The sequence below is a fragment of the Bos indicus genome, chromosome 21, assembly GCF_029378745.1.
Source record: "Bos indicus isolate NIAB-ARS_2022 breed Sahiwal x Tharparkar chromosome 21, NIAB-ARS_B.indTharparkar_mat_pri_1.0, whole genome shotgun sequence".
Taxonomy (NCBI): domain Eukaryota; kingdom Metazoa; phylum Chordata; class Mammalia; order Artiodactyla; family Bovidae; genus Bos; species Bos indicus.
This window is the reverse complement of record NC_091780.1, coordinates 6,329,962-6,353,430: the sequence shown is the minus strand read 5'-3', so window position 1 is coordinate 6,353,430 and position 23,469 is coordinate 6,329,962. Positions and strand designations below refer to the sequence as shown.

General features: G+C 40.3%; 1 protein-coding gene across 6 annotated transcripts in view; it reads right to left on the bottom strand.

The window, feature by feature from the left end:
* LINS1 (lines homolog 1) overlaps positions 1-23,469 on the bottom strand; it is a 35,468-nt gene that overhangs the window by 3,677 nt on the left and 8,322 nt on the right. For 3 of the 6 annotated variants that reach the window (XM_019983516.2, XM_019983514.2, XM_019983515.2), the window contains exons 2-6: positions 5,368-5,867; positions 5,161-5,250; positions 4,183-4,324; positions 2,923-3,513; positions 1,773-1,944 (exon numbers count right to left, since the gene is read on the bottom strand). In XM_019983516.2, the coding sequence (XP_019839075.1) occupies positions 1,773-1,944; positions 2,923-3,513; positions 4,183-4,324; positions 5,161-5,250; positions 5,368-5,766 (1,394 nt within the window). In that variant the 5' untranslated portion in view covers positions 5,767-5,867. Of the gene's footprint in view, positions 1,066-1,772; positions 1,945-2,922; positions 3,514-4,182; positions 4,325-5,160; positions 5,251-5,367; positions 10,313-23,469 lie in introns of those variants that run through there. The other 3 variants (XM_019983519.2, XM_019983517.2, XM_070775007.1) reach the window with 3 other exon arrangements.

Below are 23,469 nucleotides of genomic sequence, written 5' to 3'. Positions count from 1 at the left end.
ATAACAGACACTCCAGATTAATGACTCTTTATAAATATAAGTTTTGACAGATATGATTCACATACCATAAATTCTGCCACATTATTTTTTAATCTATGCATTATTTTAAAAAGAAAAAAATTCAAAACAATCTCTACAAACTCTATACAAACCTGATCCAATAAAATAAATGATATCCTTTGACTTTGGTAGTTCTAGTTTTTATCTGTCCAACAAATGCCCTCCATCTTCCTGTCTATTGACATCAGAGTCTCTTATTCCTACAGGTAACTAATTCCACATGGTAAGGTGGGAATTAACCTCCTTCCTTTCCTTCCACACTTGTCTCAGCACGGGTGGGCAGGCGACCCAGGCTAACTAATCAGAGTACCCATGGTCCTAGCCACCATGATTCCAACATGAATCTGTGACCCATGCAGGTTAATCAGACCTCCTCTGGGATTTCTGCTGGCCTATTAAAGATCTTAACTGTAAGGTTGCTGTAAGTCTGGCACTGCTGGTGGCCCTGCCTGAAAATGAATTCAAAGCTATGAGACAGAAACAAAGAGAAATAATCAGTGACATGATTTAAGTCATGCACAGTTGCACCTGATGCCAACTTGATTCCTTGGAATTCCCAGGAAGTAAATTCCTTTTTTGGCTTAGACTAGTTTATATTGATTTCTATCATTTACAACTAATCTTAACCAATTCAGTTACATTAAAAAATATATATATGACATGAGCACAGGCCTCTGTGATCACACAAAATTCAAGAAAATTAGAAATTCACATGCAAAATGAATTTACTTCAGAAGCTTCCTCTTTCCTGAGGCATAAGAAGTCAGCTTTGAATATGACTATATATTCTTCAAGGCATGTGTATTCAGACTGAATTTGTATTTGACCGTTTCTGAGCCTAATTCAAATCACATGCATGCATTCTGTGTTCTTGATTAGAACCTTTTGAAAATTGGCCCCAAACACTTACAGTCTGAAAGCAGTCATTGCCAGAAGTGTCATAACACAAGTAAGAACTGGCAGCACAACACCACACCGACAACCATTAGTAAGAAATCCCTTTCTCTGAAGCCAGGAAAGAAATGGAAATAAAGCAAATACTTTACGGTTTTAATAAAGCAGAAGCAGAAATACTGTAAAAGGTCATCAGTTATTAACTTCATAACCAATTACAGACATTTGCCATAAGAATGACCCAAGTACAGATCTTTTAATAAACAGAAATAGGATCAGTATAAAATGTCATCAGTAACATAACTTCATAATCAATTTCAGATATCTGCCTCAAGATGATATCAGTACCAATTCAACTGTATATTAAAAGTTCCTTTGATTACTTACAAGTTTGAATTCAGCTTTACAAAGGCAAAAATCACCTTACAGAAGTTCAATACAGACAAGTTAGTCTTAAGGGTGAAAAGAGTTTCAAATGTCAGTTAAAATATGACTTAGACAATGGTATTAACTTATTCTTGATCACACAGGTAAAGCAAAGATGGAGACTCAGCCAGAATCCATATTGTCTAATCTCAGTTTAGTTCTAATTCCTAGATCTGTTTAGCCATTCAAGTTTTCATAATGAGAACTCAATTGTAATCTATTTTCATGTAGGGCAGTGTTAAAGAAATTGGAACTTATAAGGAAACCACAAGATTGTTAGGGATTTTTTCCCCTAATGATGGAAAGTAAATTGTATGTCCAATACATTATTAAAAATGTTTTCTGCTTTCCTGGCCATGTTAGTTAGTATAATTACTTTAAAATATACAAACCTGGTCAACTTCAGGTAGATGCCCAGCAATGCTTTGGCAGCCTCCAGCATGTCATCGTCTTGTTCTATGAAGACCCTAGACAACCACTCACAGAGATTGTGTGATTGCAGAGAGGGCTGAAGGTGAGGCTTTAAGAAGGTCAGTAACTCAGACATGAACCTCTGGTAATCAACTTCAAAAAATGAAAAATTTAAAGAGAAAACAACAGTTTATGAATGCATTTATAATAACTTACCTATTCACATATATTTATAACATCTAGAGCACTTTAAAATGCATTATCATAATTCACACATTCAAAAGTTTGAGTTAGGGATTATCTCTACTCTGTAATATTAGGAAATTGAGCTTCAGAGAAAAAAACAAAAAAGACCCACTTGGTAGGATATAGTTAAAATATATAGCCAGATCATCTATTTGCCACAGTGTCAAATAGGTAGTATCTCTGAGAAATAAAAGTTACATGAGTTCTTGCTAAAAACATAAATGAAGAAACAGTAGAACAGAAATTGCTTCACTGGATGCCACAGTGTTTGTACTAGAGGCAACAATACAACCAAACAAAAATAATTTGCCTTCAAAATACCAGCAGAAAAAGTTCTTGTTTGTTTCAAGTTTTTTAAAGCATTAAAAGAAAGTACTACTATTAAGCACAAAAGTCAAAAAGGTTTTGAGGCATTTTAACTGCAATTTAAAACTCTTGATTTATGTAACCAACGCCATCTAGTGTTGTAAATGACAACTGCACAGGATTACACCCTACATTAGTTTAATTCAACTCCTAATTATCAAAACTCTGTATTAGTAGATATACCAATTTTGTGAAGGAAAATATGAATAATATACCACAAATATCTGAACATGAATTGACTAACATTGCTTACTTTGAAGAGACTCAACAATATTTTTCTTTTAACTACAGTTATTAACTATGCTATGCAAATTCAGTTTAGCACACAAAACTGAAACTTTTAAAAAGGCAATTCTAGCTTTTTATCTTTATTGGAAGAAAATTTAATAAATTATAACTAGAATAAGATACAACTTAAGTTAGTGAAATTACAATCCTGAGCTTTGATAATTATGAATAATTTTACTTCAGTAAATAATTATCCATTACTTTACATACAAAAGGCATTCAGAAAGTTACCTTTCATTTCATTTGCTGAAGAACAATTTTGAAACTTGATTTCTAAGGATCTTATGATAAGTAAACTCAATGCTCTAAGAATCACATGATCTGGACCAGGGTCATGCTCATATCCAGCTAGGACTTCACCACCTCCAAAGCAGGAACATTTTCCACGGACAGACAATGTCCTCAACAAGCCCAAATCCACAGCTTGCAGAACAGCACTGGCCAAAGCTAACAGGTCCACATCCAAAGGGTTATCTGGTGGCATGAAGGTAGGGACAGATCCCCGACAAAGGTCTTCACCCACTTTGCAGAGAAGGCACTTTTTGATGAAGATGATCAACTTCCTTTTGACAAAAGCCTGAATAGGCCAGGTAATAACATCAAACACACAAGAAGGTTTCAAAAATAAAATCCTCTGGCAAGTGTAATGTAACTTCAGGTAGATTCTGGAGGCTATAAGAAGTTCAAGCAATTCCAGGAAACATATCAAACTGTTTATTAGTTTAGAAGCATCTTGGTGGTTTTCAAAATGCTGAGAAAGTAAGGACTTGTAAAAGGCTTCAAAAAGAGTGTCAAAAGGAGTCAGGAACTGTTTTAGAATTTCTGCAATTATAAAAATAGTAATTATAAGCAACAGGAAAAACAAAGTTTTCTTAAAACACAATTTTACAATTCAATTTTTAAAATCATCATCACTTCGTAAGGCAAAAAAATGGATTGGATTATTTACCTCTAACACAAACAAATGAAGATAAACATGCCAACAGCTAATAATCACGGCTAATATCCATTTTACAAACATCAGCAACATCAGACTATGCAAAGGACATACAAAAATGAAAAGCTTTAATTTGAATTTTTAATAATAGTGAAAAGAAAGTGAAGTCGCGCAGTCTTGTCCGACTCTTTGCGACCCCATGGACTATAGCTTTCCAGGTTCCTCCCCGTCCATGGGATTTTCCAGGTGAGAATACTGGAGTGGGTTGCCATTTCTTTCTCCAGAAGATATTCCTGACCCAGGGATTGAACCCAGGTCTCCCACATTGTAGGCAGATGCTTTATCGTCTAAGCTACCAGGGAAATCCAGTAATAGTGAAGTTTTACATTTTTCCTTTTAAAAAGGTATCCTCAATCAAACACTATGGGGCATGGTTTTTAGTTTTTCATACTTCAAAACAATTAGAGGTTGTAAAATAAGTTTTACTCATAAAAATATAATGCTCCCTGGGAATAAGACAATGACAATTGTTTATTGGGGAACATAGTTCATACCTGTTTTTTGTGAAGATGTATCTTTAAAGATTTCTTTAATTACAAAGGTAAGTATCCAGAGGCAGTACACTACTTTATTACTTTCAGAATATTCAGAAATATTTTTTTGGCAAAAAGAAATCCAGGAATTACTCAATGTTATCTATAAGTGAGAAAAAAATTTTTAAGTAGTAAGTTGTAATACAACATTTTCTTTGCCATTACAAACTATCTATTAAATACACAATTCTACACAACATTGTTTACTTTGTTCCAAAAAAAGAAGTATAATATTTGCTAAAACAAGGACATAAATATCCCAGTATTCCTTAAGTCAAGAAATTTAATACGCCATAGAAATAGAAAACCAAGAAGGAACATGAAATATTAGCGGTGGTTATTATCTCTGGTGGCTGGAATGATATGAAATTTTAATTTTGGTCTTTATACATTTTCTCTTTTTCCAAATTTTCTATTGTACATACCACCTTTTTGTATTCAGGAAAGAATGTTGTTTTAAGAAAGGAACAAGCAATTATAGCTAAAATAAGTCAGGAAATGTTTAGATATATTTATTAACTAATTCAGAGATAAGAGAAAAATGATTAATTTGTTCATATTTTTTCACTATGCTGAGGACCACTCTTAGAATTTATATTAAACCTATGAAAATGGTCTTAGTCTCAAGCAGGGGCTCCTAAGCCTTGTTTTTGGAAGGGAGGAAGGAGGCCCACCTACTCCTTTGAGAATCTGAACAGTTATGGACTCTCTGACTTGCAGTCTATCTTTTGAGTTAAGAATCTTATCTGTAATGATTTATAATGTATTTAAGACTCTAATCCTTGAAATAAGTCACCAACATATTATTTTATTCTTACATTTTTGTGGATTTACACATTATGTGAGCAAATATTTTATTGATAAAAAAACTGAATGCCAGAGATCAATTTTAAAGAAAATATAAAAGTAATAGTAACATAATTTGACTACTTATCTTACCTTTTCCTTCAGTTGGAAATACAGAATTAGTGCAAGACACTTTGCAGCCATGTGAGATAACAATTTTTCCGAGTTTTGGAACATACAGGTCTATAGGAAAACAAATACATTTACCTACTGTTGCTGACTGTTTTAAAACTTTCATTTAAAAAAAATCTAGATCTTAAAAAACACACACACACACACACACAAAGTAAATGGGCTTACCAATTGAGATTCGATGTCAGATGATTTTAAAAGAATTTTAATTATATCTCTGTATTTCTCCTTTGCATGGAATTCAGTTTCCACAGACAATATTCTGGTTATCATCACTTTGATCACTGTTAACTGAAGGAGCATTATTTCTCGGGTACTGCTCATCTGAGAATGTCTCTGCAAACACATAGGTGCTACAGAAAAGGTAGGTAAACTGACAGAGGATGGCTCCTGCTTGTCCTGAACATCAGGGGCGTTTGAGCAGTCTGAGGAGGTGGTTGTAGAACAATCTTGATCTGAAAATGCTGGGTAGAGATAAAAGATGTAATCATGGCTGTCATTTTCAAGTGTGGCTCCAAGAAGTACCTTCTTGTATAATTGTTCTAAAGCTTCAAAGAAAGTTTCCATTTTGATGGCCAAAATCTTTCTTAGAAGAAGGTCAACAACTCCAATTGTAAATGTTAACCTTGGAAATGCGATCAATCTCTAAGACGTTTCTTCAGTAAAACCTAAAATAGGAAAAGTAATTTTAAAAGTGCAAGTGTTATACACATTACAAAGGAAGGGCACCTGTTTTAATTGGAGGATAATTACTTTACAAGGTTGTGTTGGGTTCTGCTGTACAACAATGTGAATCAGCCATAAGTATACAAATATCCCCTCCCTCTTGAACCTCCTAACCCAGCCACCCTTCTAGGCCATGTTACCTAGCAACTTCCTGCTAGCTGGCTATTTTACATTTGGTAATGTAGGTGTTCCAATGCCACTTTCTCAATTCCTCTCACCCTCTCCTTCTAATGGAAAAGCACCTCTTTCTATTTATTTAGTCTCTCAAGTTAAAGGTAATACTGACTGCATAATTTTTAAATATGGAAAATTGGTAATAACATTATTTTTAATGTATAAAAACAAAATGTATGTTTTTCATGTAGATTTAAGACCATAAAATTATTTTTAGTTTTATCATAGCAAAAACTTCAGCTTTCCTCTAACCTTCTTCAATGGGCTATTAGGGTTTCCCAACATTGGCGTGATTAACAGTAAGAACTGGGTAATTTTGCTTTGGTGGGCTGTCTTATGCATTGTAGGAAGTTTAGCAGCATTTCTGGCCTCTACTGATTAGATGTCAGTAGCAGGCCCTGGGGGTTGGGGGGAGGGCAAAATTGTCTAGGTTGAGAACCACTTGGCCCATAACACAAATTCATTAACTTTCACCTTCAACTTACAGATGAAAATCTAACGTCAGAATGCTATGCTAAGTCACTTCAGTCGTGTCTGACTCTGTGCAACCCCACAGACAGCAGCCCACCAGGCTTCCCCGTCCCTGGGATTCTCCAGGCAAGAACACTGGAGTGGGTTGCCATTTCCTTCTCCAATGCACAAAAGTGAAAAGTGAAAGGAAGTCGCTCAGTCGTGTCCGACTCTTAGCGACCTCATGGATTGCAGCCTAACAGGCTCCTCCATCCATGGGATTTTCCAAGCAAGAGTACTGGAGTGGGGTGCCATTGCCTTCTCTGTAGAATGCTATGTGGCCAAATTATTATGGTTATGCTGATTAACTCCCAACTTAAAATTAATAACATTGTTGTTCAATCTCTAAGTCATGTCTGACTCTTTGGGACCCCAGGATTGCAGTATGCCAGCTTCCCTGTCCTTCACCATCTCTCAGAATTTGCTTAAACTCATATTCATTGAATCAATGATGCCATCCAACCATCTCATCCTCAGTCACCCACTTTTCCTCCTGCCTTCAATCTTTCCCAGCATCAGGGTCTTTTCCAATGAGTTGGCTCTTCTCATCAGGTGGCCAAAATACTGGAACTTCAGCATCAGTCCTTCCTATGAATATTCAGGGTTGATTTCCTTTAGGATTAACTGGTCTGATCGCCTTGCTGTCCAAGGCACTCTCAATATTAATTTTCATAACATTAAGTTAAAATATTTTAATGCCATCCCAAGAAAAAGACAGGATATTAAGCAAAAGCAATCCAAACATGAGGAAACTAATTTGTATTTGTAGTTGGTTATAAATTTATATATCCTGGATGTCTCAGGCTCCTCTGACCTGATGGAGACCAGAAAGAAAGGAAAAAATGAGACATGGCTTTTAAGGAGAAAAATGGGTAAACTACTGACAGATGACTATTAGAGAAAGCATGTAGTTACTACAGAGCAGGCACGGCTAGGAAAAACTAAAGACCGTGGTGTGACCAAGAGAGATTACTGAATAGCCTTTCAATGGAATAATGGGGCCGCTGGGAATTACCTGATCCGATGGGGCTTGGTCTTTTCACTGCCTTTGAGCTGTTTTGTTGTTGTTGCTTAGTCGCTAAGTCATGTCAGACTCTTCTGTGACCCCATGGACTGCAGCCCACCAGGCTCCTCTGTCCATGGGATCTCCAGAGCAAGAATGTTGGAGTGGGTTGCCATTTCCTTTTCCAGGGTCTCTTGCCAGCTCTGGGATCTAATCTGTGTCTCCTGCATTGGCAGGCATATTCTTTACACTATTTTACACCTTGGTAAATTATAGGTAACTAATAGCAATGCAAATAATTCTTGTTTATGGACATGCCCATAATCGTCTGGTGAAAGGGTAACCCTCCCTGTAGTGGGAAAACCCAGTTTTGCTTTCATCTGTAAACTCATTTTAATATTCCTTCTCTATATAAATTCACAGTTCATCAACTTTTAAAATGGTTGTGACATTTGGCTAGTTCTTTAATTAGTTAAAAAAATTCGTTCCACCTTCATTTTATATGGGTCATGATCTTGTCCTTTTAAAATGCATCCTTTAACAAAACCCATGGAATTCTCTCCTTTAGCCTGGCCCACTGACAAACACCCATCTTTCACCCCTTCCCTCCTCACCAGAAGCAGTCTCGGAGGGAGCGCGGTCTCCTTCACTGGGTCCCACTTTGACCACGGGCCGCTGGCCTGCCCCTGGTCTTCCGCCCTCCCTCTGCAGTGGGTTCTTCCCCTTGCTTTATTTCAAAGGACTTCCAACCCCTGGTCACCCTTATAAGGCAAAGCTGCCCTGTTCTAGTCCTTTAGTGCAGAAATATTAAGAATCCTATAGATTTTAATAAAACAAACTTCTATGGTGCATATATCACACAGTTTATCAACATAAGTATGGTAATAGCAGTAACCTTGTTCCATCCGGCAATGTTAAAATTGACCTGAGCCTTGTGCTTCCAGAAAGCAGTCATGGTTAAGAAGCGCTACACCTTCTGTGTTCCAAGGAAGGGCTGACCACTGGTGATAGGACCCACCTCCACCTTTCCTTACTGACCTCCTACTTTTATAAACTCTGTATTTTCTCCTTCTTCGAGAGGTTCCCATTAATAAACATTCTCCCTGTTGCATCCCATGGACAGAGAAGCCTGGTAGGCTGCAGTCCATGGGGTCACACAGAGTCGGACACGACTGAAGCGACTTGGCGGCGGCAGCTGTTGCATCAGCTTGAACAAAATCATCTCATTAATTGTCTGGTATATTTTGTCTGTCACAAAGCAGAAATTAGTTTTCACATTCTCCTTCAAAGATGAATTCCATTGTGCTTATTTTACTTTTTAGTTTAATTACAACATTTCTTCCCAACAAAACTATTGAGATTTTTATATATATTCTGTGATAATATTTCTATACATCTTAAGTTCTTAAATTTTACAAGTGAGAATAAAACTGCTATTTCAACTATTTTCAACCTATAAAAAGGGCCATTGCGAAAGGTTCATTTCAACACACAAAACTAAAATGTGAATGCCAATAAATTTAGGTAAACAAACACACACTTCCAGGGGTTAGGGGTGAGAGAACTGGCTGTTTTCTATCACAGTGGGACCTAGGACCTTGATAGGAGTGGTTATAAGAAATCAGATTGAAAAATTATAAACTTGAAGATACACAGAGTCAAAATATGCTTTACAGGCAGAAGAAATCACAAAAGCATAAACTAGGGGTCACAAATGGCAGGCAGATAACAAATGAGTGAAGAGAGTAGGTGCTAGGCGGCTTCTACTCTCTCATAAACCTTTCCTGATTTTAGTGTCTTTTAAGACATTAATACTGGCCAAACAAAATTGCATTGAAACAAATGTCTATGGTAGCCCATTGAGAATTGAGAATTGTAGCTGTTTTCAAGCAATTATATCACTAACAGCAAGGAAGGACAAATCCTGAAAAAACAAGCTAGGGGATTAAGCAACCACACTTTTTTTTCTGGAATGGCTGTTACAAGATGGGGACATCTCAAGCTGCATTACCATACTGGTCTGGAGAAAGGCATACCCCTCAAACACCAGGCTCTTCAGAGATTCCAATAAAGCAGGTGTCTGATAAAAGACGCTTAGAATGCTGACAGGCTGTGGATCCAGTTATCCTGGATAAATGACAAGAGATCTGCCTAGTCTTGAAAGGACACAAATGTTAGGAGGGACCTAATTAGGACAAGTGAATGAGTAGTGCTTTTTGGAGTTTTCTCCAGAAAACACCTCGTGGCAGAGGAGCGTGAACTCCCATATTAGGGGGCTAAGGGCATGCCCATTACAAGCACAAAATTTGCTTAAAGTCTCTCTTGTACTGTTTAAATACTATAAACTACTTGAATTTTATACTCAAATCTTAATAGTATTATGCTGGTCTTAATATAAAAAAGACAGTCCCCACAATTTTCAAATAAAAAAGATGGTCCCCACCCATCCTCACACAAAATCAATGATTTAGGGATCAGATCAGACCAGATCAGTCACTCAGTTGTGTCCAACTCTTTGCAACCCCATGAATCACAGCACGCCAGCCAGGCCTCCAGTCCATCACCAACTCCCGGAGTTCACTCAGACTCACGTCCATTGAGTCAGTGATGCCATCCAGCCATCTCATCCTCTGTCGTTCCCTTCTCCTTCTGCCCCCAATCCCTCCCAGCATCAGAGTCTTTTCCAATGAGTCAACTCTTTGCATGAGGTGGCCAAAGTACTGGAGCTTCAGCTTCAGCATCATTCCCTCCAAAGAAATCCCAGGGCTGATCTCCTTCAGAATGGACTGGTTGGATCTCCTTGCAGTCCAAGGGACTCTCAAGAGTCTTCTCCAACACCACAGCTCAAAAGCATCAATTCTTCAGTGCTCAGCTTTCTTCACAGTCCAACTCTCACATCCATACATGACCACAGGAAAAACCATAGCCTTGACTAGACAAACTTTTGTTGGCAAAGTAATGTCTCTGCTTTTCAATATGCTATCTAGGTTGGTCATAACTTTCCTTCCAAGGAGTAAGCGTCTTTTAATTTCATGGCTGCAGTCACCATCTGCAGTGATTTTAGAGCCCCCCAAAATAAAGTCTGACACTGTTTCCACTGTTTCCCCATCTATTTCCCATGAAGTGATGGGACCAGATGCCATGATCTTCGTTTTCTGAATGTTGAGCTTTAAGCCAACTTTTTCACTCTCCACTTTCACCTTCATCAAGAGGCTTTTGAGTTCCTCTTCACTTTCTGCCATAAGGGTGGTGTCATCTGCATATCTGAGGTGATTGATATGTCTCCCAGCAATCTTGATTCCAGCTTGTGTTTCTTCCAGTCCAGCGTTTCTCATGATGTACTCTGCATAGAAGTTAAATAAACAGGGTGACAGTATACAGCCTTGACGTACTCCTTTCTCTATTTGGAACCAGTCTGTTGTTCCATGTCCAGTTCTAACTGTTGCTTCCTGACCTGCATACAAATTTCTCAAGAGGCAGATCAGGTGGTCTGGTATTCCCATCTCTTTCAGAATTTCCCACAGTTTATTGTGATCCACACAGTCAAAGGCTTTGGCATAGTCAATAAAGCAGAAATAGATGTTCTTCTGGAACTCTCTTGCTTTTTCCATGATCCAGCAGATGTTGGAAATTTGATCTCTGGTTCCTCTGCCTTTTCTAAAACCAGCTTGAACATCAGGAAGTTCACGGTTCACATATTGCTGAAGCCTGGCTTGGAGAATTGAGCATTACTTTGCTAGCGTGTGAGATGAGTGCAATTGTGCAGTAGTTTGAGCATTCTTTGGCATTGCCTCTCTTTGGGATTGGAATGAAAACTGACCTTTTCCAGTCCTGTGGCCACTGCTGTTTTCTCCAAATTTGCTGGCATATTGAGTGCAGCACTTTCACAGCATCATCTTTCAGGATTTGGAATAGCTCAACTGGAATTCCATCACCTCCGCTAGCTTTGTTCGTAGTGATGCTTTCTAAGGCCCACTTGACTTCACATTCCAGGATGTCTGGCTCTAGGTGAGTGATCACACCATCGTGATTATCTGGGTCATGAAGATCTTTTTTGTACATTTCTTCTGTGTATTCTTGCCATCTCTTCTTAATATATTTTGCTTCTGTTAGGCCCATACCATTTCTGTCCTTTATTGACAGAAATGGTATGGACCTAACAGCTGTGGCTGTGGGGGCACAGGAGGGCCTAGAGGAGCTATCCCATGTTGAAGGTCAGGAAGGGCAGCGGTGAGGAGATACCCCTCATCTAAGGTAAGGAGCATTGGCTGCACTTTGCTGGAGCAGCCGTGAAGAGATATCCCACGCCCAAGGAAAGAGAAACCCAAGTAAGACGGTAGGTGTTGCAAGAGGGCATCAGAGGGTAGACACACTGAAACCATACTCACAGAAAACTAGTCAATCTAATCACAATAGGACCACAGCCTTGTCTAACTCAATGAAACTAAGCCATGCCCGTGGGGCAACCCAAGATGGGCGGGTCATGGTGGAGAGATCTGACAGAATGTGGTCCACTGGAGAAGGGAATGGCAAACCACTTGCCTTGAGAACCCCATGAACAGTATGAAAAGGCAAAATGGTAAGATACTGAAAGAGAAACTCCCCAGGTCAGTAGGTGCCCAATATGCTACTGGAGGTCAGTGGAGAAATAACTCCAGAAAGAATGAAGGGATGGAGCCAAAGCAAAAACAATACCCAGCTGTGGATGTGACTGGTGATAGAAGCAAGGTCCAATGCTATAAAGAGCAATATTGAATAGGAACTTGGAATGTCAGGTCCATGAATCAAGGCAAATTGGAAGTGGTCAAACGAGATGGCAAGAGTGAATGTCGACATTCTGAGAATCAGTGAATGGAAATGGACTGGAATGGGTGAATTTAACTCAGATGACCATTATATCTACTACTGCGGGCAGGAATCCCTCAGAAGAAATGGAGTAGCCATCATGGTCAAGAAAAGAGTCTGAAATGCAGTACTTGGATGCAATCTCAAAAACAATAGAATGATCTCTGTTCGTTTCCAAGGCAAACCGTTCAATATCACAGTAATCCAAGTCTATGCCCCAACCAGTAACACTGAAGAAGGTGAAGTTGAATGGTTCTATGAAGACCTACAAGACCTTTTAGAACTAACACCCAAAAAAGATGTCCTTTTCATTTTAGGGGACTGGAATGCAAAAGTAGGAAGTCAAGAAACACCTGGAGTAACAGGAAAATTTGGCCTTGGAATACAGAATGAAGCAGGGCAAAGACTAATAGAGTTTTGCCAAGAAAATGCACTGGTCATAACAAACACCCTCTTCCAACAACACAAGAGAAGACTCTATACATGGACATCACCAGATGGTCAACCCCGAAATCAGATTGATTATATTCTTTGCAGCCAAAGATGGAGAAGCTCTATACAGTCAGCAAAAACAAGACCAGGAGCTGACTGTGGCTCAGATCATGAACTCCTTATTGCCAAATTCAGACTTAAATTGAAGAAAGTAGGGAAAACCAGTAGACCATTCAGGTATGACCTAAATCAAATCCCTTATGCTTATACAGTGGAAGTGAGAAATAGATTTAAGGGCCTAGATCTGATAGATAGAGTGCTTGATGAACTATGCATTGAGTTTCGTGACATTGTACAGGAGACAGGGATCAAGACCATCCCCATGGAAAAGAAATGCAAAAAAGCAAAATGACTGGGGAGGCCTTACAAACAGCTGTGAAAAGAAGAGAAGCGAAAAGCAAAGGAGAAAAGGAAAGATATAAGCATCTGAATGCAGAGTTCCAAAGAATAGTAAGAAGAGATAAGAAAGCCTTCTTCAGCAATCAATGCAAAGAAATAGAGGAAAACAACAGAATGGGAAAGACTAGAGATCTCTTCAAGAAAATCAGAGATACCAAAGGAACATTTCATGCAAAGATGGGCTCGATAAAGGACAGAAATGGTATGGACCTAACAAAAGCAGAAGATATTAAGAAGAGATGGCAAGAATACACAGAAGAAATGTACAAAAAAGATCTTCATGACCCAGATAATCACGATGGTGTGATCACTCACCTAGAGCCAGACATCCTGGGATGTGAAGTCAAGGGGGCCTTAGAAAGCATCACTATGAACAAAGCTAGCGGAGGTGATAGAATTCCAGTTGAGCTATTCCAAATCCTGAAAGATGATGCTGTGAAAGTGCTGCACTCAATATGCCAGCAAATTTGGAGAAAACAGCAGTGGCCACAGGACTGGAAAAGGTCAGTTTTCATTCCAATCCCAAAGAGAGGCAATGCCAAAGAATGCTCAAACTACTGCACAATTGCACTCATCTCACAAGCTAGCAAAGTAATGCTCAAAATTCTCCAAGCCAGGCTTCAGCAATATGTGAACCGTGAACTTCCTGATGTTCAAGCTGGTTTTAGAAAAGGCAGAGGAACCAGAGATCAAATTTCCAACATCTGCTGGATCATGGAAAAAGCAAGAGAGTTCCAGAAGAACATCTATTTCTGCTTTATTGACTATGCCAAAGCCTTTGACTGTGTGGATCACAATAAACTGTGGGAAATTCTGAAAGAGATGGGAATACCAGACCACCTGATCTGCCTCTTGAGAAATTTGTATGCAGGTCAGGAAGCAACAGTTAGAACTGGACATGGAACAACAGACTGGTTCCAAATAGAGAAAGGAGTACGTCAAGGCTGTATACTGTCACCCTGTTTATTTAACTTCTATGCAGAGTACATCATGAGAAACGCTGGACTGGAAGAAACACAAGCTGGAATCAAGATTGCTGGGAGACATATCAATCACCTCAGATATGCAGATGACACCACCCTTATGGCAGAAAGTGAAGAGGAACTCAAAAGCCTCTTGATGAAGGTGAAAGTGGAGAGTGAAAAAGTTGGCTTAAAGCTCAACATTCAGAAAACGAAGATCATGGCATCTGGTCCCATCACTTCATGGGAAATAGATGGGGAAACAGTGGAAACAGTGTCAGACTTTATTTTGGGGGGCTCTAAAATCACTGCAGATGGTGACTGCAGCCATGAAATTAAAAGACGCTTACTCCTTGGAAGGAAAGTTATGACCAACCTAGATAGCATATTGAAAAGCAGAGACATTACTTTGCCAACAAAAGTTTGTCTAGTCAAGGCTATGGTTTTTCCTGTGGTCATGTATGGATGTGAGAGTTGGACTGTGAAGAAAGCTGAGCACTGAAGAATTGATGCTTTTGAGCTGTGGTGTTGGAGAAGACTCTTGAGAGTCCCTTGGACTGCAAGGAGATCCAACCAGTCCATTCTGAAGGAGATCAGCCCTGGGATTTCTTTGGAGGGAATGATGCTGAAGCTGAAACTCCAGTACTTTGGCCACCTCATGGGAAGAGTTGACTCATTGGAAAAGACTCTGATGCTGGGAGGGATTGGGGGCAGGAGGAGAAGGGGACGACAGAGGATGAGATGGCTGGATGGCATCACTGACTCGATGGACGTGAGTCTGTGTGAACTCCGGGAGTTGGTGATGGACAGGGAGGCCTGGCGTGCTGCGATTCATGGGGTCGCAAAGAGTTGGACAAGACTGAGTGACTGATCTGATCTGATCTGAATGAGGGATGCTGATAATGAGGGAGACTATGTATGTGTGCAGGCAGAAGATATACGGGAAACCCCTGTACCTTTCTCCCAATCTTGCTGTGAACCTAAAACTGTTCTAAAACATATACAGTCTTTAAAACAAAACAAAAACTAAGTATGCAACTACCATATGATCCAGTAATGACACACTTGGGCACTTATTCCAGGAAAATAAAGACCTATATTCCCACAAATACCTGTATGTGAAAGTTCATAGTAGGTTTATTCACAGCATAAAACTAGAGACAATCCAGATGCCCTTCAATGGATGAACAGTTAACTATGAATGATGAATAGTTAACTATAAATGGATGAATAAATAACTATGGTATATCCATCCTACTCAGTAATAAGAAGGAAAGAACTACAGACACATGCAATGATTTGGATGACCCTTAAGGGGATCATGCTGAGGAAAAAGCCCATGTCAAAAGGCTGCATACTGTACGGTTCAATCTTGAAACGCCCAGAAGTAGAGCACTGGAGAGATCAGTGATTGCCAGAGGACAGGAAGGGTCGTTTTCACTTGGTGAGCAGGGCTGTAAAGGCCCTATGACAAGAGCTGATGGGGAACATGCTGATCTATCTGTGTGACAAAACTGCACTGAACTAAATATACACACACAGAAATGAACATGGGCAAAAGGAGAGTCCAATTAGGAGCAGTACACTGGTTGTATCAGTATCAATCCTGGTTGTGGTACGGTTCCAATTTTGCAAGACACTACCATTGGAGGGTACACAAGATCTCTCATTATTTCTTACAACTTCAAGTGAATTTACAATGAGCTCAGATTAAAACTAAATTACAAAAAACATAACTTGGGTATAGACATTAGCCTTCTGATCCTTAGCAACAATATGCATAGGACTTCATTAATATCAAGGAATTAATTAATATAAATACTAAAATATAAACATATTAGGGCTTCCCTGGTGGCTCAGATAGTAAAGAATCCGCCTGCAATGCAGGAGACCTGGTTCTGATCCCTGGGAAGATCCCCGGGAGAAGGGAATGGCTACCCACTCCAGTATTCTTGTTTGGTGAATTCCATGGACAGAGGAGACTGGTGTGTTTTAGTCCATGGGTTGCAAAGAGTCAGACAAGACTGAGCAACTAACACTTTGAGCTTTTCAGGTGGCACTAGTGGTGAAGAACCTGCCTGGCAATGCAAGAGATAACCCAATGGTCTGATCACTCACCTAGAGCCAGACATCCTGGAGACTGAAGTCAAGTGGGCCTTAGGAAGCAAAACTATGAACAAAAACAGTGGAGGTGATGGAATTCCAGCTGAGCTATTTCAAATCCTAAAAGATGATGCTGTGAAAGTGCTGCACTCAATATGCCAGCAAATTTGGAAAACTCAGCAGTGGCCACAGGACTGGAAAAGGTCAGTTTTCATTCCAATCCCAAAGAAAGGTAATGACAAAGAATGTTAAAACTATTGCACAATTGCACTCATTTCACATGCTAGTAATGGGAGAAGGCAATGGCACCCCACTCCAGTACTCTTGCCTGGAAAATCCCATGGACAGAGGAGCCTGGTAGGCTGGAGTCCATGGGGTCACTAAGAATCGGACACGACTGAGCGACTTCACTTTCACTTTTCACTTTCATGCATTGGAGAAGGAAATGGAAACCCACTCCAGTGTTCTTGCCTGGAGAATCCCAGGGACGGGGGAGCCTGGTGGGCTGCCATCTATGGGGTCGCACAGAGTCGGACATGACTGAAGTGACTTAGCAGCAGTAAAGTAATGCTCAAATTCTCCAAGCTAGGCTTCAACAGTATGTGAACGGAGAACTTCCAGATGTTCAAGCTGGTTTTAGAAAAGGCAGAGGAACCAGAGATCAAATTGCCAACATCCACTGGATCATAGAAAAAGCAAGAGAATTCCAGAAAAAACATCTGCTTCATTGACTATGCTAAAGCCTTTGTGTGGATCACAACAAACTATGGAAAATTATTAAAGAGATGGGAATACCAGACCACCTTATCTGCCTCCTGAGATATCTGTATGCAGGTCAAGAAGCAATAGTTAGAACTGAACATGGAACAATAGATTGGTTCAAACTTGGGGAAAGAGTACATCAAGGCTGTATATTGTCACCCTGCTTATTTAACTTCTATGCAGAGTACATCATGAGAAATGCTGGGCTGGATGAAGCACAAGCTGGAATCAGATTTCTGAAAGAGATATCAATAACATCAGATATGAAGATGACACCACCCTTACAGCAGAAAGCAAAGAACTAAAGAGCCTCTTGATGAAAGTGAAAGAGGAGAGTGAAAAAGCTGGCTTAAAACTCAACATTCAAAAAACTAAGATCATGCATCTGATTCCATCACTTCATGGTAAGTAGATGGGGAAACAAGGGAAATGGTGAGGCTTTATTTTCTTGGGCTCCAAAATCACTTCAGATGGTGACTGAAGCCATGAAATTAAAAGATGCTTGCTCCTTGGAAGAAAAGCTATGACAAACTTGGACAGAGTATTAAAAAGCAGAGACATTATTTTCGTAACAAAGGTCTATACAGTCAAAGCTATGGTTTTTCCAGTAGTCATAAATGGATATAAGAGTTGGACCATAAAGAAGCCTGAGCTTTGAAGAACTGATGCTTTTGAACTGTGGTGCTGGAGAACATTCTTGAGAGTCCCTTGGACTGAAAGATCAAAGCAGTCAATCCTACAGGAAATCAATCCTGAATATTCATTGTAAAGACTGATGTTGAAGCTGAAGCTCCAATACTGTGGCCATCTGATACAAAGAGCTGACTCGTTAGAAAAGACCCTGACGCTGATGCTAAGAAAGATTGAAGGCGGGAGGAGACGGGGACAACAGAGGACCAGATGGTTGGATGGCATCACCAACTCGATGGATGTTAGTCTGAGCAAGCTCTGGGAGCTGATGATAGACAGGGAAGCCTGGCGTGCTGCAGTCCATGGGTTCCCAGTCGGATACGACTGAGAGACTGAACAACAACAGTGCAAGAGATGTGAGAGACATGGGTTTGATCGCGAAGAGTCAGAAAGAACTGAAGCAACTTAGCACGCATGCATGTAAACATATTAGAACTCTGATCTTAATTATTTCCAGATTGAAAACTGAGAATGGTTATTTAAAAATATTTTCTTAAAAAATTCCTAAGAAATAGCACCTTTAAGTGCTGTCTATTTACAACATTCTCCCACAGCTTAATTTTAAAATTATCAAAAAAGAAGCTGTTAGTAATTTACACCTTGTCTTTTAATAAAAAAAAGATGACTATTTCTTTTATAAAGTTTTTATATATAACTGCTACATTAAATTCAGAATACAGGAAAATAACTACTTTCATGATCAATATATTAAGTAAAAAAAACTTTTCTATGAGAAGCTAATAGTTTCCTAAGTGACTGGAATCTCTCAATATGGGGCAACAATATGCCCAATGCAACAGTAGGTTCAAATCTGACCAAAGGCTGACAGCTACTTTCTCTCTCTCTCCATTTACAAGGATGCTATGATTCTTAAAGTAGAAGCTGAGGCACTCTAAACAAAGGCTGCTTCTGAGATTCCAGTCCCTTCCCCCCAACTAACACAGCATTTACTTTGTCCAAAAAAATAAAATGGGTCTGGGTCTGGTTAGACTCTACAGAAAGTTGGGAGGGGGAGGAGACCCTGGGTGGCAGTGCCAAGGTTTGGAAAGGCTGAAAAGGTGGTGAAGGACTGAGAAGGCCCAGAAAATGAAAGGACAGAGGTTCCCATCACCCAAGTCCACTGCCAAGGCAATCACCGCTGGTCAACTCCAATTTCAAGAGCACCTCCCTACCCCAGAGGCAGAAGGAGAGGAAGGGTATGTTCCCACACCGTGTCCTGGGCTAGGCACCTTCCCTTTGTGCTACTGGTTCTACCCTTCCCCTTTCTCCACGCCCATACATGCTGCAGAAGGAGACCTGTGGTGGCGGTGGGTGGGGACAGGCTGTTCTTTCCAGGTTCAGGAACTGTTCCTTCTACCTACCTCCAGGCCGAGAGCACATAGTGACCGGGCCCCAGGGAACGCCGTCCTTTGCTCATTTCCTTAGAACAAGTTTCAGCTGCCCCAGAATCACTTGCAAGGCACATAAGAGCAGACCATGCCTGGGAGTTCTGGGATGGGGCCCCCCAACTTTTATTTCTAACAAGTTTCCAGGTTACTGCTAAAACACTAAGAACACTTAGACCCTGCCTCATGTTTGTAAATTGACCTCCTATTAAATTCTTATTGGCAGAACTCTGATACAGGTCAGGTGATTTTTTTCTTTTTTTTTTTCGCATAAAGCAAAAGCCTGATAATTAACTTATAAAGACTTAAAATATATTATTAAGTGATTAAAAGTGTTTTTCTCCCAAAGCGCTATACTGGTAAGAGCCTGGAACCTGGGGTCTACAGTCACATGTCTCCACCACATCAGGGTTACCACAGGGCAAGCTACTAAGCCTCATTCTCCTTCCATGTTCCAGGACGTGATGACACTGGAAGGGTTAAGTGTGACTGTCTCCACAGTAATCCCCAGTGCACATCTGTCAGTGTTTCCTGTGCTCCAGCCGGAAACAAGACAACACAGAGTGGGACGGACTCCAGGCCCTGTCCGCCGACTCCTTTCTGTTACAGCCTTTTCACTTCTATTTATGGTGTAAAATGGCTAAAAGAGAATGAACATGACGGGAGAAAAAAACAATGCTCCACCCCCATTTTTAAGGCGGTGGCAAGTTAAGGAAGGCACAAATAGAAGTCACTGTTTACCAGATTCTTTTTTTTTTAATCAAGGTATAATTGATATATAACATTATATTAGTTTCGGGTGTACAACATGACACTCTCATCTATATATTGCAAAATGACTACCATGTTATATCCAGTTAACATCCATCACCAAAATTTCAAAAAAGTTTTGTGTGTGGTGAGAACTTTTTAAGATATGCTCTCTTAGCAACTTTCAAAGGCAATAGTACTGACTATTAACCAAGGTGTACATCAGCAGTCCCCAACCGTTTTGGCACCAGGGACTGGTTTCATGGAAGACAATTTTTCCATAGACTGGGGGCTGAGGGGGGATGGTTTTGGAAGGATTCAAGCTCATTTACTGTGCACTTTATTTCTTTTATTATTACATAATATATAATGAAATAATTACACAACCTACCATAATGCAGGATCAGTGGGAGCCCTGAGCTTGGTTTCTTGCAACTGGACAGTCCCATCTGGGGGTGATGGGAGACAGTGATGCCCGAAGTGTGCTGCCTGTGTCTGTCTACTCCATAATCTCGTCGTGGTTGCTGTCATTGCAGAAAACCCCGCTTTACAAAGAGAGGAGACGCTGGAAATGGAGGCAGGCTTTTTAGTGCTTCTGTGGCAATCTCAGGATATTCTGCCTTGAGTTTAATCCAGAACATACGGAGATCTGAAGTTGTCTCAAACATACTTTTAAGGCCACTGTAATTTGTGATCTCAAGCAGTTGATCCTCTACTTTTTCACCTGGCTTATTCACAAATAGGTCATGGGTCTGTTCCTTCCCAGTTCAGAGGTCTTTTGTGGTTGGGAAGTTATGCTGACTCTTTTGAAAGCTGACACAGGTGATCATGCTCCAGCTGGGAGAAAGAAGACCTCGACTCAGTTTCTTTCAAAATCTCTGCTAATGTTTGAAATATGTCAAAAATCCCAACGTTCACTCATCGACCCATAATTCCAGTTTGGCTTTGAATGCAGCCACTTTTTCTGCCAGCTTGAACACACTGGTCCTTTTCCCTATAGTGATAGATTGAGTTCACTGAGAAGGTTGAATGTGTCACACAAGTAAGCAAGGTTTGCAACCCATTCTGTGTCAGTGAAATGTTTTGCCAGTGGTGACTGTTTTTCTAAAAGAAACCTCTGGAGCAGCTCTTGTAACTCAAAAACTCTGGCCAGTGATCCACCTTTAGAAAACTATCTGTGTATAAGAGAAGACATATAAGCTCTGCGTCCACCTCCTCACACAGCTATGTGAACAGAAGTGAGTTAAGGGCATGTACCTTACTGTGGTTAACAATTTTAATCACATCCTACAAAACACTGTTAAGCTCAGGTGGCATTTTTCGGCTAGCCAGCATTTCTCTATGGATGACACCATGTGAAGACTCAACAGTCAGAGGCGACCTCTTTGACCTGATTAGTGAAGCCAAACAGTTGTCCAGTCACGGCAGCCGCTCCATTCGGGCACATACTGACACAAAATGACCAATTCAGTTTCCCGAGAAGTAGTCAATGACTGGAATAGTTCTGCAGCTGTGGTGTTGGCTGGCAACAAAAGCGCACATAACATTGTTATGCACACCCTCCTGAAAATATTGCATGAAGACAAGCTTTGTTGCCTTGTTGTCAACACCGGTAGACTTGTCAACATGGATTACATGCCACAGCGACTCATTAATCCTCCCTAATAATTGTGCCTCAGGATCCTGTGCTGTTTCATCAGTTCATCTAGTTATGGTGTTAGTCAAAAGAGGAACACGTGTCACCTTTTGAACTGAAGCCTCTCCTAAAAGTTCAGGACAGTGTCCTTAAGCAGCGGGCAGGATCAGCTCTTCACCAACAGGAAAGGGCTTCTTAGCTTTAGAGGTGCTGTCAGCCACTAAGAATGACGCTCTCAGTGCAGACACATTTGATGAAGTGGTGGCCTTCAATAATTGCTTCTGTTTTTCGTATTCATGTATTTTTTCTTTTGGAAAACTCCAAAGACATGTCTTTTAATGCACAGTGCTTGGTCTCCAAGTGGCAAAGCATTTTCGAAAGTTTCATGGCTTGGTTGGATAGCCAGTGTCTCCACATATGATACAAAGCGAGCTTGGAGAATATGAAGCACCTGATGCAATGAACCCATAATTTAAGTGGAACTCAGTTTTTCTTTTATATGCAGCTTTCTTTTCACTGACAGTCTTAAGAGTTTTCTGCTGTCTTATCACTGAATCTTGCCCTCTTTTCAAAGAAACTCTCCAGTGATGTTTGGTTTCCACTCATGTTGGCTAGGGTTAGCATGTGGGTTTACCAAAGCTGTGACTAAGACAAGTGTGTAGAGCAGGAAAGAGGGCACAGACAGAAGTGGCAAATAAAATAATGAGCAGGCCATGCGCAGACTAAAATAAGTATCAGATTCTGACTTAAATCCTGCCACCAGATACAGCTGTGCAGTTGAAGTGCATCAGCTCACTTATCACTAGAAAGCCTACCACCAGATGTAGCTTAATTGTCACTTGCCACTCACTGCTGGGTTTTGATGAGTCTGCAAGCAGTTGACTTATTATGGCTCTGTGCAGTCAAACCTCTCTGCTAATGATAATCTGTATTTGCAGCCCCTTCCCAGTTGTAGGCATCACCACCCCAGCTCTACCTCAGATTGTCAGGCTTACAACTCTCGACTCTCCTAAGCAGTGTGCAACCTAGATCCTTTGCATGCGCAATTCACAGTAGGGTTTGCTCTGTGAGAATCTAAAGCCGCAGGTGATCTAACAGGAAGTGGAGATGAGTGGCAATGTGAGAAATGAGGAGTGGCTGCAAATACAGAAGGAAGACAGAGGAAGCTTCCCTGCTCATCTCCTGCAGTGCAGCCTGGTTCCTAACAGACCACGGCCTGATGACAGTAACGGCTCCTGGCCCAGGCGTTGGGGACCTCTGCTGTACATTACAGCTCCACGTCTTATTTATTTTATAACTGACTGTTTGTAACTTCAGATCCCCTTCGTTCATTTGCCCTCCACCTCCACCCACCCCTCCAATCTCTAACAAACACCAATCTGTTTTCTGCATCCATGAGCTTGGTGTTTTTGTTATTTTCTTTATCCATTCATCCATCAACACACACTTAGTTTCTATAAACTGCACAGCAAAGGAATCAAGTAGTAAAATGCAAAGATAACCCACAAAATGGGAGAAAATATTTGAAAGCCACATATCTGACGAGAGGTTGATATCCAAGACATATAACGAATTCACATAAATTCTATAGCAAAGAATCCTCCCAAGTCAAAAAGCTGATTAAAAAATGGGCAGAGGATCTGAACAGACATTTTTCCAAAGACATACAGATGGCCAGCTGGTAATACTAAAAGATGCTCAACATCATTAGTCATCAGGGAAATGCAAGTCAAAACCACAATGAGATATTACCTCATACCTATTATATCGGCTGTTTATAAAAAAGACAAGAACTAACAAGTCTCAGTGAGGATGTGGAGAAAATGGAATCCT